The sequence below is a fragment of the Somniosus microcephalus genome, chromosome 3 (genome assembly GCF_052327205.1).
Source record: "Somniosus microcephalus isolate GS21.2 chromosome 3, FLI_Smic_1.0, whole genome shotgun sequence".
In the NCBI taxonomy this organism is placed as follows: Eukaryota; Metazoa; Chordata; class Chondrichthyes; order Squaliformes; family Somniosidae; genus Somniosus; species Somniosus microcephalus.
This window is the reverse complement of record NC_140989.1, coordinates 189,001,114-189,019,315: the sequence shown is the minus strand read 5'-3', so window position 1 is coordinate 189,019,315 and position 18,202 is coordinate 189,001,114. Positions and strand designations below refer to the sequence as shown.

Genomic DNA, 18,202 nt, shown 5'->3' with positions numbered 1-18,202 from the left:
TAGATGGAGCTTTCCGGACATTTAACCTCCGGTTAAACGAAAGTTTCCTGTATTGACCTTGGAAGGAGGGCAGCACAGATTCACCAGAATGTTACCAGGGCTCCAAGGGTTAGATTATGAGGAGAGATTACATAAACTAGGCTTGTATTCCCTGGAATATAGAAGGTTAAGCGGTGATTTGATTGAGGCTTTTAGGATTTTGAAAGGAATTGTTGGGTAGATAGAAACATTTTCCGCTGGTGGGGGGAGTCTAGGAAAAGGGGACATAACCTAAAAATCAGAGCCAGGCCATTCAGGAGAGAAGTTAGGAAACACTTCCTCATGCAAAGAGTGGTAGAAGTGTGAACTCAGTCCCACAAAAAGCAGTAGATGTGAGCTCAATTAATAATTTTAGATCTGAGATCAATAGATGTTTGCTATCCAAGGGTACAAAAGGATATGGAGCCAAGGCAGGTAGATGGAGTTAAGATACAGATCAGCCATGAGCTCATTGAATGGCGGAACAGGCTCCAGGAGTTGATTGGCCTACTCCTGTTCCTATGTACAGCTGTTCAGATGGCTGTCCAGTTTCCACTCAAATCACTGCATCTGTGCTCATGCTGATGACTGTTCTTTTCATTAACTCAGGGGCTCCTCAGGTCTCTGTCATCTGTTCCTGTCTGTTCCTTCTTGCTCAATGCATCATCATCTTTAGTCTTTTGTTGATGATTCAGATTATCATATACTTTCTTCAGATGGCATGCTCTGTGCTCACAACCTTTGGTCCTCTTGTTCAATGGTTTAATTATGACTTCTTTGTCTCCACCCTCAACGGGGCAGTGAAAATCTTGGTTCTTTTATTTCTTTAAATTTCACGTCTGACCAACACTCCCAACTCTTACCTTTGATGCTTCCAGCCCTGGTCTCTCTTCATCCATCAACATTCTTGGCCTTACTACCTCCTCTGATCTCAACTCCAACTCCCACATCTCTTCCATTGCTAAAGTTGCCTCCAAGAAGCTCAGTTTCCTTTTTGTGTGTCGAACTCATCTTCCCCCTAAACAGCTCTTAACTCTCCCAGTCTATCGAAGACATGAATATTGTCCCCATACCTGAGGGAGGGGGCTGTTCTAGCACAATTCTCACTCTCAAGGATACAAGGAAAAGCTGGTCAGCTGATGTATGATGCTCCTTTCTGACCTACATGCTATTTATCCTCCGCTGCTGAAATTGAGACCCATGGCATGGTCTCCTACTCTAAATTATTTTTATACCTGGGACATGATTTGTTTTCCAGGTACTGCCAAACACAGCGGTATTTTGTCCAGATAATTCTTATGTTCTAAATTCCAGATGCCACATAGATTCCGACTGGTTATATCGAGGCGAGCACTGCACTGAGCTCGAGTCTGAGCCACTAATTGCCATGGTTACCGTTGTGTCCATTTTTGGTTTGCTGCTCCTTGTTTCGTCTGTGACTCTCATCTTGCCAAAGATATTCCACAAACCGCCGAAAAACAAGAGCAATCATTTTCTGTAAGCCTTTTTTGGTACTTTTTCCAATCTTTTCTTTCTTTCAAAGGCTTTTTTTTCCCTCTCTCTTGCATTTTGAAACTTTTTTCCTAAGTCTTTTTCTGATAAATGTTCGAGGAATTCGCAATCTGTTCTGTGACTTAGACACATCTCTGGCATCGAGAGTATGGCGAACATTAATCCAGCCTTTGAATACGATGAGCCATTGCCAGTTGACCATCGACAACCAACTGATGCTTCCAGCATGCCCAGCTGTTCGAGCACCACCACTGCTGCTGCAGCACCCCCTCAAGAGTTAAAGAAAATGCTCGAAAATGTAAACTTTAGCAAAGAGGTAACTGGATCAACCCTTTTTTTAAAAATGTACACCTTTTTCTTTTTCTGCTTTGACCAGAACTCTTTCAACTCTTCTTTTTTTCCTTATTGAGCAGGATGTATACTTGTTCCATTTTAAATCCAATTAATTTATTTTTGATTATTTTTTTTTGTTGCTCAGACTGGATGACAATGGACCCAAGTGCATGACTAGAACATCTTTAATTCACGCGTACAAAGTTAGATTTAGTGCCATTTCTATAAAGCAGCAAGAGGCAGCTGTACATTCACAGAGAAAAATCCTCTAACCTGCCGCCACACTTCGACACAAATTACTTAATTACTAAGTGTTGTACAAAAAAACCACAAGTGCAGGCTATCAGAGAAAGAATAAATATCTCTTGTGCATTTCTGCCTTTGTACTGAAGAACTTGGCCAGAAACTACAATTGTACAGGGCCTTGGTGAGACCACACCCGGAGTACTGTGCACAGTTTTGGTCTCCTTATCTAAGGAAGGATATACTTACCTTGGAGGCGGTGCAACGAAGGTTCACTAGATTGATTCCTGGGATGGGAGGGCTGTTCTATGATGAGAGATTGTGTAGAATGGGCCTATACTCTCTGGAGTTTAGAAGAATGAGAGGTGATCTCATTGAAACATACAAGAGTCTGAGGGGGATTGACAGGGTAGATGCAGAGAGGTTGTTCCCCCTGGCTGGGGAGTCTAGAACTAGGGGGCATAGTCTCAGTATAAGGGGTTGGTCATTTAGAACTGAGATGAGGAGGAATTTCTTCACTCGGTGGGTTGTGAATCTTTGGCATTCTCTACCCCAGAGGGCTGCGGATGCCCAGTCATTGAGAATATTCAAGGCTGAGATAGATAGATTTTTGGACACGAGGTGAATCAAGGGATATGGAGATTGGGTGGGAAAGTGGAGTTGAAGTTGATGATCAGCCATGATCTTACTGTATGGTGGAGCAGGCTCGAGGGGCCATACGGCGGAGCTGGCTCGAGGGGCCGTATGGCGGAGCAGGCTCGAGGGACCCTGTGGTGGAGCAGGCTCGAGGGGCCGTACGGCGGAGCTGGCTCGAGGGGCCGTACGGCGGAGCAGGCTCGAGGGGCCGTACGGCGGAGCAGGCTCGAGGGGCCGTACGGCGGAGCAGGCTCGAGGGGCCGTACGGCGGAGCAGGCTCGAGGGACCCTATGGCGGAGCAGGCTCGAGGGGCCGTATGGCGGAGCAGGCTCGAGGGGCCGTATGGCGGAGCAGGCTCGAGGGGCCGTATGGCGGAGCAGGCTCGAGGGGCCGTATGGCGGAGCAGGCTCGAGGGGCCGTATGGCGGAGCAGGCTCGAGGGACCGTATGGCGGAGCAGGCTCGAGGGGCCGTATGGCGGAGCAGGCTCGAGGGGCCGTATGGCGGAGCAGGCTCGAGGGGCCGTATGGCCGACTTCTGCTCCTAACTCTTATGTTCCACCCGTTATCAATAGATGGCAATATTCTTTCATCACCTCATTGACTGTCTCTTTTGACCCCCCTCCTCCCCTCCCCCCGCCCCCACCATTAATATAACAACCCTGGGTCAGATTTTCAATTTGGTGGGGCTGCACTAATCAAAGCCCATGAAAACTGGAACCAGAACCAACCCATTTTTCCTAATCAAGGTAAATTTGTAAAAAAAGTATCAGCTTTTCTCTTTTCAAAATGCCTTTCGGTGTACCTGCTTTGTGCGACCAATCATGTACACGACTGCAATCCCACCCCCCATACGGTGCACACTGGCAGTTGTACCATTCTCAGTCAGTCAAGAGAAATCAGGCCAATATCAGCAGATTTTGGAATGCCATAAAAAACTATGGGGTCAAATGAGCTGCATTTCAGGATAACAAACTCCCTTGTCCCCCTACTTTAATAATAACTTTCAAATAATGCCTTACATGTACACAATGTAATCCAGAAACCAAGGTTATAATTAATTAGCTTGTGATGCTATATTACGCCCCTGCCAATTGGCACATTTTGGCAAGAGAAAAGTTGCTCTTGGAGGGGAACATAAGAAATAGGAGCAGGAGTAGGTCACACGGCCCCTCGAGCCTGCTCCGCCATTCAATAAGATCATGGTTGATCATCAACCTCAACTCCACTTTCCCGTCCGATCTCCATATCCCTTGACTCCCCTAGAGTCCAAAGATCTCTCTATCTCAGCCTTGAATATATTCAATGATTCAGCATCCGCAGCCCTCTGGGGCAGAGAATTCCCAAGATTCACAACCTTCTGAGTGAAGAAATTCCTTCTCATCTCAGTTTTAAATGGCCGACCCCTTATCCTGAAACTAGGCCCCCTAGTTCTAGACACTCCAGCCAGGGGAAACAACCTCTCAGTATTTACCCTGTCAATCCCCTTCAGAATCTTGTATGTTTCAATATGGAACTGTTGGGTAGTCAAGGTGATATTTGACTCTTCCAGTAAAGTTAAATCCATGCCTGAGGTTTCCAAATTTCACTTAGTGAGCAAAGTCTCCTTTGTTGGGGAAAATGTTAACGGGCTACTAGAGAGTTGGAAATAAATGCAAGCGATTTAAAAAAAACATTTTCTCTCGGGATGTGGCCAAGGAGGACGAGGCGGGCAGAGCCGCATTGATTGCCCATCCCTAGCTGCCCTGAGAAGGTTGAGCTGGGCCTTCTCTTTGAACTGCTGGAGTGCATATGGTGATGATGCTTCCACAATGGTGTTAGGTAGGGAATTCCAGGATTCTGACCCTTTGGCGATGAAGGAATGGTGATCTAGGGTCATGTTAGGATTGTGTGTGACTTGGAGCAGAACTTCGTGTTTCTACAACATTGCTGCTCCTGTTCCTCTTGGTGGTAGAAGTTGCAGTGGAGAGAGGTGATGTTGAAATAACTTTGGTGAGTTGCTGCTGTGCATCCTGTAGATCGTACATACTGCAGACACAGTGCACCAGAGGTGGAGGGGGTGGGTATTAAGTCCCATGGTAGGGGCACCAATCAGTCGAACTGCTCTGTCCTGGATGGTGTCGAGCTTCTTCAGTGTTTTTGAAGCTGGGCCCATCCAAGTGAGTGCTGAATATTCCATCACACTCCTGACTTGAGCCTTGAAGATGGTGGAGAGGCTCTGAGGGATCAGGAGGTGGGCCACCTGTCGCAGAATACCCAGCCTCTGACCCGCTCTTGTTGCCAAAGTGTTGATCTGGTGGATCTAGTTCAGCTTCCGGTCAGTGGCGATCTCCAGGATATTGATGGTGGGAGATTAACCGATGATGGTGCCATTGAAGGTCAGGAAGAGGTGGCAGGGAGAGAGGGGAACAAGATTGCTACATTTATTACTATTTCTTGCACCACCAGAATTACTATTCCAGCTCCCTCACCACTCACACTGTTGCAGATATGGTGTTCCTCATTATTTAACCTCCACAAACCAATAGAAATCGCTATTATTCTACAGAGAAGGGAAAGGAAATCATCCAAAGAACAATAGGGCTGAAGTTATCAATACACTGAGACAATGGACATAAAGTCCTGAGGAAGGAGTCCATGATTTCCCCAGGTGCTGTCACTGTATCTGGTGATCTCTCCAGCTGCCTTCTCCCCCTCCTCTCTATAAAGTCTTGTTCAGAACTCCCATAATAATCATAATAATAATCATAATCAACTTTATTGTCATTGTTAGTGCACAAGTGCAGTACAACGAAATGTAGGCTTGCGGCTCCCGAGAGTGTACATTTAGAGACATTTAAACATACAACATTCATTTGGCTTGTAATACATTAACATAAACATAATAAAGTGCATTGGCAGATGTGCAGGCTTTAGAGTTTATTTGTGGAGTTCAGTAGGATGACAGCCCTGGGAAAGAAGCTGTTCCTAAATCTGGTCGTTCGGGTGCGAATGCATCTGTAGCATCTCCCAGATGGCAGGAGGATGAACAGACTGTGGCTGGGGTGGGTAGGGTCTTTGATGATGGTCCATGACCTCCGTAAACAGCGTTTCTGGTATATGTGCTCTATGGTCGGTAGCCGGGTGCCGGTAATGCGTTGGGCAGTTTTGACTACCCGCTGCAGGGCTTTCCGGTCATAGTAGCTACAGCTGCCATACCATACTGTGATACAGTTCGTCAGGATGCTCTCTATTGTGCAGCGGTAAAAGTTAGAGAGGATCAGGGGTGACAGGTTACATCCCTTCAGCCTCCTTAGGAAATATAGGCGCTGCTGGGCCTTCTTCACCAGAGAGGAGGTATTGAGGGACCAGGAGAGGTCTTCCGTGATGTGGACTCCGAGGAACTTAAAGCTGTCCACCCTTTCCACCACAGCCCCATGGATGTGGATGGGGGGGTGACTTCCGCCTTTAGACTTCCTGAAGTCCACAATGAACTGTACCCTTAGTTCTTATTCCTTCAGTAGTTGGAGCAGTTGGAACTTTTTATCCAAACAGAAAACAAGTATGTTGAGCTTCAATAAACGAAAATGAATGTGCATTTCATTTTATTCTGCTTCCATTAAAATGTGTTCTTCACTGCACCACAACTGAAGTGGCCACATCCTGCAGAGATTCTTAAAAATCCACAATTGAGATGCTTTCTTTCCCTCAGAATTCCAGCGGCTATTTTGATCATAGTGTAATTTCTTATACATTATTTGGGAGTAATTACAAGGCAGTACTTTAATGAAGGGAGTCAGACAGTTTAGGTCAGGGTGTGGAGGAGCCACAAGAGACTCAGTGTACTTTAGTATAATCCCCTTAATTGTATTATAGTGCAGCCGGGGACTGCACCTTTAAACTGATTGTTACCTTTACAGTGTGTGTTTGCCTTTATCCTGCGTGGTGACGTCATGACGCTGATCACGTGACCGCCAGTGGCACGAAGAACGTGGGGACGTCATGACGACAGCTTAGAGAACTTTCCAGCAGTCTTCGACTACCTGGCATCTTGAACGAACGTGTTTTGATTTCCTCCTTGTAACATCCAGCAAACTTCGTTGTTATTAAATTCCAGTCTTTTAATCCATCGAGTTGAGCTGAATTATTTAGTTAGGAACCTCCGTTCCTACATTGGTGACCCCGGCCTCATCGAACAAACTTCGAAGAGAATTCAACATGAGCACAAATGCCGTCGCCCTCAAATTGCCTCAGTTCTGGGAGCAGCAACCAGAAGCTTGGTTCCTACAGACGGAAGCAGTTTCACCTGTGGGAGATCGTAGCGGATTCGACCCGTTATTTTTACGTGGTCTCCGCTCTCGACAGCGCCACGGCCTCGAGGGTCGTCAGCCTACTGAGCAGTCCACCAGACGAGGGCAAGTATGAGGCTCTCAAAGCTCATTTACTGCAAATATTTGGCCTTAACAAATCAGAGCGCGCACGCAGGCTCATTGCCATGCCAGGCATCGGGGACTCAAAGCCTTCGGAATTAATGAGCCAAATGCTCACCCTACTTGGTTCGGAAAACCAATGTTTTTTATTCCGAGAACTTTTCCTCTGCCAGCTACCTGATGCGGTGCAGACAGCCTTGGCCAGCTCTGAGATCATCGACTGTGTTAAGCTCGCGGCAGAGGCGGACAAAATTTTTGCAGTCTCACAGCAGTGCTGTGCAGCCATGAGGCGCCCTTCTCCTGTGCGTGCGAAGCCCAGCCCTCCTCCAGCAGGCTGGTGCACGTACCACGCCCGTTTTGGCGCCAAAGCTCGATGCTGCAAGCCTCCCTGCAGTTTCTCCCCCAAAAAAATCCTTCAGCAAGCCATCGCCCTTCGAAAAGGACAAGCCCTGAAAAGCACGTTCAATTTACCATGGTGTTCGGTTCAACGGGGAAATTACTTTATGTTACGGATTCCACAATGGGGAGGTGATTCCTCTGTGATACTGGGTCCCAGTGCAGCATTTTGCCAGCTTCCAGGCTGGATCTACAATCCGGCGGCCGCGGCCCTGCACTCGAGGCAGCCAATGGCGCGGTGATTCGCACTTTTGGGAAACGGACGGTTACCGTTACTTTCGGTGGTCAGCAGTTCCTCTGGCAATTTATCACTGCCACAGTGTCACAGGCCATACTAGAAGCCGACTTCTTTTGTGCAAATGGTTTTCTAGTCGACGTCAAAAACTGCCGCCTTATTCACACGTCCACTTACCATGCGGTGCCCTGCCACCGCAGCACCGCCGTGTCCTGGTCGGTCGCCTGTGCGGTACCAGTTCAAGACGGGTTTACACGCCTACTCAGCGAGTTTCCAGAGCTCATCCGGCCTACTTTCTCGGCAGCAGTCACGAAACATGGTGTGGCACACCATATCACCACGAATGGATCACCGGTTTACGCCCGGGCGCGCAGGTTAGAACCCAGCAAACTCGTGGCGGCTAAAGCCGAATTCCAAACAATGGAGCGCCTCGGGATTGTCCGACGCTCCGACAGTCCTTGGTCCTCTCCACTGCATATCGTCCCCAAACCAGGTGGAGGGTGGCGGCCTTGCGGTGACTACAGATGACTAAACGATGCCACGACTCCCGACAGGTATCCCATACCTCATATCCAGGATTTCTCAGCACATTTGGCTGGAAACTCAATATTTTCAAAGGTGGATCTCGTCCGCGGGTATCACCAGGTCCCGGTGCATCCCGAAGATGTTCCCAAGACGGCGGTCATCACACCTTTTGGCCTTTTCGAATTTCTCAGAATGCCTTTCGGGTTAAAAAATGCAGCGCAGGCTTTCCAGCGGCTCATGGACTCTGTTTTACGGGATTTGCCTTTCCTTTTCGTATATCTGGACGATATACTCGTCGCTAGCAAGAACCCCAAGGAACTCTTGTTACATCTATGCCAGCATGGCCTCATTGTCAACCCGGCCAAATGCCAATTCGGTCTCACCAGCATCGATTTCCTGGGGCACAGGATAACTTCGGACGGCGCCGTTCCACTAGCCACCAAGGTCAAGGCTGTTACAGCTTTTCCACGTCCCCTCGCTGTTAAGTCCTTGCAGGAATTCCTGGGGATGGTTAATTTTTACCATCGTTTTGTCCCCAAGGCAGCGCAGTTGATGCAACCGCTGTATGAAGCACTGAAAGGGAAATCTGGCAAAGACCTCATCAACTGGACTCCCCAGATGGACCAGGCCTTCCTAGATACCAAAGCAGCACTGGCAGATGCAACCATCGCTCTCAACGGATGCTTCAGACTACGCCATTGGAGCGGTGCAGGAGCAGTGGGTAGACGGGACTTGGCAGCCGCTGGCCTTTTTCAGCTGCCAACTAGGCAAGAACGAACGCAAGTACAGCACGTTCGATAGGGAGTTGCTCGCCCTGTTTTTGGCTATTCGACATTTTCGCTTTCTGCTAGAAGGACGCCCATTCACCGCGTTCGTGGACCACAAACCACTCACGTTTGCCATGGCCAAAACGTCTGAAACTTGGTCAGCGCGGCAACAGCGCCACCTCACCTTCATTTCGGAATTCACCACCGATCTACGACACGTCTCGGGCAAGGACAATCTTGTGGCCGATTGCCTCTCCCGCGCTCCTGTCCTGGCAGTTAACCTGGGCGTCGATTTCGCTGGCTTAGCGGAAGAGCAGTTGGCTGACCCCGAAGTTCAAGCGTACCGGACCACGCCTTCCAGTTGGCAAGTCGCTGACGTTCAGTTCCACTCTTTTGTGCAACACGTCCATGGGAGTGCCTCGTCCCATAGTGCCGGTCGAGTGGCGCAAGAAAGTCTTTCGGGCGATACACGGGTTGTCGCACCCAGGGATGCGAGCTTCGCAACGTCTCATGTCCCGCAAGTTCGTGTGGAAGGGCATACACTTAGATGTCCGAGATTGGACAAACAATTGTATTGATTGTCAAAAAGCGAAAGTCAACCGGCATGTTAAAGCCCCTTTGGCTGAGTTTCCAGTGCCAGAGCGACGGTTTGACCACGTACACGTGGATCTAGTGGGTCCTCTCCCCGGTTCACAGGGTTTCACGCATCTCCTCACAATAGTGGACCACACCACCAGGTGGCCAGAGGCGATTCCGTTGGTCGCTACCACTACAGCTGATATTGCCAGGGCATTCCTGTCATCGTGGGTGGCTCGCTTCGGCGTCCCATCCGACATATCATCGGACCGAGGTCCACAATTCACTTCCGAATTATGGAACACCATTGCACATGGCTTAGGTACCAAGCTACACCGTACCACCGCCTACCATCCGCAGGCGAATGGCCTGTGCGAAAGGTTCCATCGGTCACTTAAGGCATCCCTTCATGCCAGCCTGCTCTGATCCAACTGGGTAGACAGATTGCCTTGGGTGATGCTGGGGCTAAGGACGGCTCCCAAGGAAGACCTTCAGTCTTCATCAGCTGAGTTAGTTTACGGGCAAACCTTGAGGGTCCCTGGTGACTTCCTACCTCCGCATACAGAACCGTGGTCTGCAACTCAGCAGCTTATCCAGCATTGCGAGGCGGCCAAGAACTTCCTGCCCATTCCGACCTCACATCATGGCTTACAGAGGCCTCACGTTCCTGCGGACCTCATGTCCGCCGATTATGTCTTCATCAGGCACGACGCACACAGAGACCCACTTAAACCACCATACGCCGGGCCCATTTCATGTCATATCTGCCGGTGAGAAATATTTCACCGTCGACGTAGGCGGCAGACCGGACACCGTCTCCATCAACCATCTGAAGGCCACTCACCTTGATCGCACTGAAACAATAGTGCCTGCACAGCCACCTCGCCGAGGACGACCGCCATTGCACGCCGATTCATCATTACAACAGCAGCTGTTGAACCGCCTACAGATGCCTCATCGTCATTTTCGCAGTCAGTCACTGCGTTCGCCGCACCTGACACGCCGCAACAACCACAGCCAGGCTCCATGCTTTCTCCCGACGTTCCACTTCTGCCGCCTAAGGGTCATCGACGCTCGGAGAGAACCATCAAGCCCCCTGTTCGTTTGACACTGGCCATTAACGGGGATTCTGTGGGGGCGCCTGTGGAGGAGCCACAAGAGACTCAGTGTACTTCAGTATAATCCCCTTAATTGTATTATAGTGCAGCCGGGGACTGCACATTTAAACTGATTGTTACCTTTACAGTGTCTGTTTGCCTTTATCCTGCGTGGTGACATCATGACGCCGATCACATGACCACCAGTGGCGCGAAGAACGTGGAGACGTCATGACGTCAGCTTAGAGAACTTTCCAGCAGTCTTCGACTACCTGGCATCTTGAACGAACGTGTTTTGATTTCCTCCTTGTAACATCCAGCAAACTTCATTGTTATTAAATTCCAGTCTTTTAATCCATCGAGTTGAGCTGAATTATTTAGTTCGGAACCTCCGTTCCTACAAGGGAGTGATTACAGAGTAATAATCCAGCCTGAATTCCGACAGCCAGACTTCCTGGTTTCAAATAACCATTGGCATTCATTTCCCCAAATTTATATGGCAGGGAAAGCAGTTTACCAGTTCAGAAAGCATGGAATTCTGCAATTTTGAAAGAAGCTGAACTAAGCACAACTTAGTTGTAGTTTTGCAAGGCCAGTTCAGAAAAACTCCAATGACTGAGCAGGGTTGCATTCATTCCAATTGAATCCTTTATTTTGCAGTGTCATGTTGGGGGGAGGAAGGTTGCCTTTTAAGTTTCCTCAGTATCTAACAAAAGGTAGAACTAAAAATTCAACATATGTTAGATCTAGGTGACTTCATTACTGAACTGTTGAGCTCACTCTTGTGTTTTCTATGTTGTCTGAATGTAGACATGGGCGGCAGCAGCTGGGTGTTCCTGGTAAGTAATGATCTAAGAACATCCATCTACCCTGGAAGAACGTGAAGATGAATTCAGTGCACTGTCTACCAAGCCAACGTGTTAATCTGACACCCAGACAGAACTATGAATCGGATAATTGTGTCTCCCTGTTCATTGTGCTCATCCCTTTCAAATTCTAATTTATTATTTAAAAAAATGATGTGCAATGATAAAATGAATCACGTTAAGAAAGCATCAGTACCCAACATTTAATGTTAGATCCTGAACTCAGTCTCTGCGTTCAGCACAGTTGAAGTACTGGTTCGATAGCACGTGACTCTGTGTTTTATTTATACAGGTCACTGGAGTTGCCTACAAGGCCAGGTTTGACAAGCTAGCATCAAAAAGTATGCAGTGTGAGCAATATCCACAACACAGAGAGGTGAGTTTTGAAAACAAAACAAGATTTTAGATACGTCTACCTCACTTTGTACAGTGTTATATCCCAGAGTTAAATGGCTTTTATAAATAGGAGCATAGAATATAAGAGTAAAGAGATAATGGTAAATTTGTACTAGGGAATGGTTTGGGCACAGTGGGAGTTCTCTCTGCGGTTTTGGGTTCCCCGTTATAGAAACTACATGAAAGACTTACAGAGCGTACAGTGTGGATTCACCAGGCTGATGCCAGGGATGGGTGTCTATAGGTATGAGAAGAGATTTGAGGCACTGGGACTATTCCCATTGGAGCAGTGAAGAGGTGATTTAATTGAGGATTTTAAAATTATTAATGGGTTTGATAGCTTGATTAGGGAAAGACTATTTCCTTTGGTTGGGGGCTTGGTGATAAGGAGTCAAATTAAAATTGTCACTAATTGTTCTTTAGGTAGAAAAAGTGTTGAGGTCCTTCAGGCAGAGTTTCAGGAGCTAGGAAAAAGATTTAAAAACAGGACCTCAAAAGTAATAATCTCAGGATTACTCCCAGTGCCATGTACTAGTGAGTATAGAAACAGGAAGATAGTGCAGGTAAATGCGTGGCTGGAGAAGTGGTGCAGGAGGGAGGGCTTCAGATTCTTGGGGCATTGGGACCAGTTCTAGGGGAAGGGGCACTGTACAAGATGGACGGGTTGCACCTGAACAAAGCCAGGACCGATGTTCTCACTGAGAGGTTAACTAATACTATAGCAAAATACTGCGGATGCTGGAAATCTGAAATAAAAACAGGAAATGCTGGACATACTCAGCAGGTCAGGCGGCATCTGTAGAGGGAGAAACAGAGTTAACATTTCAGGTTGATGACCTTTCATCAGAACTGGAAAAAGTTAAGAGATGTAACAGATTTTAAGCAAGTGCAAGGGCAGGGAAAGGGGGAGGGGAGAAAAGAACAAAGGGGAAGGTCTGTGATAGGGTGGAAGGCAGGAGAGATTAAATGACAAAAGGGATGATGTTGCAAGACAAAAGGAGATGGTAATGGGACAAGTAAAAATGATGAGTCTAGAAGAGGTGTAAATGGGAATGGCAGAAACATCAATAGCTGCCATCTGAAAAAATAGGGGCAGAGGTTCTGGTGTGAAATTGTTGAACTAGTACTGTTGGGGAGGGATGAAACTACTTTGGCAGGGGGAGGGGAACCAGAAAATAGCAGAAAGGAGCAGAAATGAGGTAAGAGGACAGAGAGATATAAACAACATAAAATTAGAAATATCTCAAGAATTGCAGGGACCAGATTGAGGAAAATAACAGAAGTGAGGAAGGAGGTATTGAATTGTATGTACCTCAATGTCCGTAGTGTAATTGAGAAGGTTGGTGAGCTGCAGGCACAAATTACTACATGGGATCATGACGTGGTTGCATTAACAGAGACATGGCCAGGAATGGGTTCTTAATATTCCTGGTTACCAAGTATTCAGGAATGATAGAGAAGGAAAAAGAGGAGGGGGCGTGGCAGTACTGATTAAGGATGATGTTACAGTTCTAAATAGAAAGGATATACTGGATGGTTCTAGGACTGAATCTATTTGGCTTGAGTTGAGGAACAGAGGGGAAGCTGTTACATTGCTGGGAGTTTTGAATAGAGCTCCAAACAGTGAGAGGAGATAGATGGGCAAATTAGTCGTCCAATTTCAAAGGGGTGTAACAGAAATAGAGCAGTAATATTAGGAGACTTTAATTACACTGATATAGACTGGGAAAAACATGGTGCTAAGGCTAGGGTACTGGAGGAATTTCTGAGCTGTGTACAGGAGAACTTTCTTCATCAATATGTCTCCAGTCCAACAAGGAAGGAAGCAGTGTTGGATCTGGTTCTGGGAAATGATGTAGGGCAAGCGGAGGGTGTTACAGTAGGAGATCATCTAGCTAATGGTGACCACAACATAATTCAGTTTAAAGTAATTATGGAAAGTGATCAGAAAATATGAAAGATAAAAATGCTCAACTGGGGAAGAGCTAATATCAGTGATTTAAGGAGGGACTTAGCACAGGTAGATTGGAAAAGGCGATTGCAGGATAAAGCAGTGACGGAGCAATAGAGGGCATTCAGGGAAGAGATAGTTCAGGTACAAACTAGGCCTATTTCTTTGAAGGGAAAAGGCAGAGCATCCAAAGCTAACGTGCCCTGGATGACAAAGGAAATAAAAGTTGAAATAAAACAGAAAAAGGACGCTTATGACAAATGTCAGGAACAAGTTAATATCCAGGAGGGAATTGAAAAAGTTAATACGGGAGGCAAAGAGAGGTTACGAGAAAAGATTAGCAGGCAACATAAAATTGAACCATAAAACATTTTATAAACATATAGAGGTGGAAATTGCAGTCGGAGGCTCGCCACAGGTGAACGCCTCCGAACCACAAGAAAACTCCGCACCTACCTGGTGTGTCCGGAGCTTCAGACTCTTGCGGTCCTGGGCCTGTGTAAAGGCCCATGGATCCATGGAGCACAGGCGGTTCGCAAGCATCCCTGGGACCACATGGGCCGGCCCACCCAATGACAAAGGTGGGATTCCCATTATGCTTATGGAGATTCCATTTATGCACAGAATCCCCAGGAGCATAATAGGAATCCTCTATAAAAAAATTTAAAAAAACACACTGGCCCAGAAATTCGGATCTCCATGGGTGAGTACGCATGGGGTACTCACCCGTAAGCCCAATGGAAGTGCCAGTTTCCTGCATGCACTGCGCATGCGCGGGGAACCAGCACTTCCGTTCCCCTGAAAGAAGGGGTTCAGAAGTCGAACGCGTGCGCATCGAACTTACTTTTGTTTTGCAGGTTTTCCCGGGAGGGTAAGTCTCCAGAAGTTAGACAGGTAAAAAGCAGTCGCAAGGCCTGCTTTTTACAAGGTAAGTGGTGAATTAATTAAAATTAAAACATTTTTTCCACAGGTTTATTATTTTTAAATACTTTAAAGAAAGGTAAGTTTATTTTTAGCCCCGTTAGAAAATGTAATCAATTTTTTCAAAAATTTAAATTATTGTTTAAAATAGTTATTTCATGTAATTTATAGTTTATTTTAAAAATGTGATTTTTTAAAAAATGTATTTGAAGATTTAGTGATGTTTTGGGGCTTATAGTATTTATAGATTTGACAGGTCTTCCTGTCAAACTTATGAATGAAGCATTCCCTGCTACCATTGGCTCTCCATGGCCCACGTGATCCCAGGGGACACATCGAACTAACTGCGCCCCTGGGATACGCAAGTTGGAGCAGGCCCAGGATCAGAATCCTACGCGGGCCCACAGCTCAACGGCCAGCGCGGTAGGTAAGTGCAGGTCGGGGGCTTGCACCCACGGGAAGCCCCCAACCCGAATTTCTGGGCCACTATCACAGCACTGAAATAAAAATAAATCATCACTTGTTCAAAATTAATTAAAATACAATTTGATTAAACATTTAAAGTAAAAATTTTACTTTTTGAAAAATAAATGTAAACATTTTTAACCGGAAAAATTGACCTAAACTAATTTTAAAGGTTTTCGAATCATTAAAAAAAAATTAATATTTATTTAAACCCTTACGCTGGTAAAAGGTCTTACGCTGCTTTTACCAGGCGTAAGAGTTTCATGGGCATTCGCTGGGCAGTAGTTGGGCAAATAGCCCCAACTCTCCGCCCGCAGATGTCCATTTCCAGCGGATGCGTGCAATCTGTCCAAGCAGAATCTTGACATCGCAAGTTCCGGGTTTTCACACATGCGCATTGCATGCAGAAACCCGGAACTTGCGGGGTACTTACGTGTGCCACGTGTACACGGTCATAGGCCCCGGAATATCCAGGTCATAAAGTTTAAGCGGTTAGCTAGGGGAAAAGTTAAGCCTATTAAGGACCCAAAGGGAAATCTTCATATAAAGGCAGAGGACACGGCTAACGTATGAATGAGCACTTTGCATCTGTCTTCACAAAGGAAGCAGAGGATGTGAAGGTTACACTAAAAGAGGAAAGGGAAGTTATGGACAGGATAGTAATAGATGGAGAAGATGTACTAAAAAGATTAGCATTACTGAAACTTAGTAAGTCACCTGGTCCGGATGGAATGCATCCCATGTTGCTGAAAGAAGCAAAGGTAGAAACAGCAGAGGCATTAGTCACAATCTTTCAATCCTCATTGGATACAGGAGTAGTGCCAGAGGACTGGAGGGTTGCTAATGTTATACCACTATTCAAGAAAGGGCAAAGGGATAAAGCAGGAAACTACAGGCCAGTCAGCCCAACATCTGTGGTGGTGAAGTTATTGGAAACCATCATCAGGGACAAAATAAACTTTCATTTGGGAAGGCATGGGTTAATCAAGGAGAGCCAGCATGGATTTGTTAAAGGTAAATCGTGTCTGACTAACTTGATTGAATTCTTTGATGAGGTAACAGAGAAGGTTGATCAAGGTACTGTAGTAGCTGTTGTGTATATATGGACTTTCAGAAGGCATACAACAAAGTGCCACACAGGAGGCTTGTTAAGAAGATGGAAGCCCATGGAATTAAGGAGAAAGTGGTGGTGTGGATACAGAATTGGCTCAGTGACAGGAAGCAGATGGTGGATGGGTGTCTTTCAGACTGGGAGGTGGTTTGCAATGGTATTCCCCAAGTGTCAGTTATGGGTCTATTATGTCCGTGTATAATTGAGACACGGACTGCAGGAGTTGGTTATAACAGGTCTTTACTGAATGGAGACAACCTGGAACTACTATGCAAATGTTACTACACAGGCTTATATACAGGGGTGGTCACTACTGGTACTGCAGTATACAGGGGCTGCAGAATATAGTTCCTTCTGCAAAGTACATACACTACAATTCCTCCCCTTTTAGCTAAACAGTACATAACATTCGATTAACAATGAAATAACATATTTACAATTACAGTTGCTAGATACATTAGTTGAAGTTAAGCAATTATAAGTTCAGTCTTTGAGCAGGCTTCCTGATTCTGTCTGGATAACGCCTCTTTGGGGTATCAGGTTCTTCTGGCAAAGTTGAGTCGGGATCAATGTCGTTGTTTGGTTCGTCTGCTTCCAATATCACCGATTCTGAGGTAGATGCAATTGGTACTTCGGTTTCATCGCCAGGTGTATCAGATCGTGGTGTGGAGTTGACGTTTCCCAGTGACTAGAATCTGGTCAGCATGGCGTCTTACAATGCTCTCTCCAACGTCCACGGTATACATTAGAGGTCCTTGCTGTGTACAGATCGTTCCTGGCTGCCATTTCTCTGTGCAGTAGTCCCGGGCCAAAACTGGTTGACCTATCTTAAAACTCCTGGTCGGCCTTTCATTCATATTCTGAAACTGCCTGTTCTCCACATCTCTTCTGATGTTTGGCTTAACCAAATCCAAGCGGCATCGTAGTCTTCGATTGAAGAACATCATGGCTGGAGTTTGGTTGGTAACCGCATGTGTCGCATTCCAGTAGGCAAACAAGAAGTTATCCACCTTGTGTTGTAGGGGTATATCTTCATTACACGTTGCCTTGATAGCCTTCTTGAATGTTTGAACGAACCTCTCGGCCAATCCATTAGTGGCTGGATGATATGGGGCGGATGTGTAATGCTTAACACCATTGTTCTTTAAGAACCTCCGGAACTCTTCAGACACAAACTGTGGTCCATTGTCGGTGCAAATCTGTTCAGGCAGCCCATTTCTGGCGAATATGGTTCGTAAGACTGTGATAGTTTTTTCTGTGGTTGTTGAGGACATTTTTATTACCTCTGGCCACTTTGAATGTGCATCCACCGCAATTAAAAACATCGAGTCCATAAATGGACCAGCAAAATCAATGTGCACCCTTTGCCATGGAGATGAGGGCCACTCCCATGGATGTAGAGGGGCTTGTGGTGGGGCGTTTTGGACCTTCTGGCATCCTGTACAGCTCTTGGTCATTTCTTCGATTTCTCTATCGATTCCCGGCCACCACACAAACACTCTGGCTAAGTTCTTCATTTTTACCCCTCCCAGATGACCCTCATGAAGCTCATTGAGCACTCTATCCTTCAATTTGGGTGGAATTACTACTCTGGATCCACACATCAAGGTTCCTCTGCACACTGACAGCTGTTCTCTTCTCAGCGAGAATGCTGGCAGCAGTGGTTCGCCATGTGCTGGCCATCCCTTCACCGTTAAATCATAGACCCAGGAGTGTGTCGGGTCATTTCGTGTTTCCTTTTCTATGTT

At 46.6% G+C, this 18,202-nt stretch overlaps 1 protein-coding gene across 2 annotated transcripts in view; it reads left to right on the top strand.

Annotated features, from left to right (window-relative positions):
* The window catches only part of impg1a (interphotoreceptor matrix proteoglycan 1a), a 228,407-nt gene that overhangs the window by 199,875 nt on the left and 10,330 nt on the right, over window positions 1-18,202 (top strand). The window contains exons 15-17 of one of the 2 annotated variants that reach the window (XM_085982056.1): window positions 1,333-1,515; window positions 1,657-1,846; window positions 11,903-11,986. In XM_085982056.1, the coding sequence (XP_085838182.1) occupies window positions 1,333-1,515; window positions 1,657-1,846; window positions 11,903-11,986 (457 nt within the window). The remainder of the gene's footprint in view (window positions 1-1,332; window positions 1,516-1,656; window positions 1,847-11,902; window positions 11,987-18,202) is intronic. The other variant, XM_085982057.1, reaches the window with a different exon arrangement.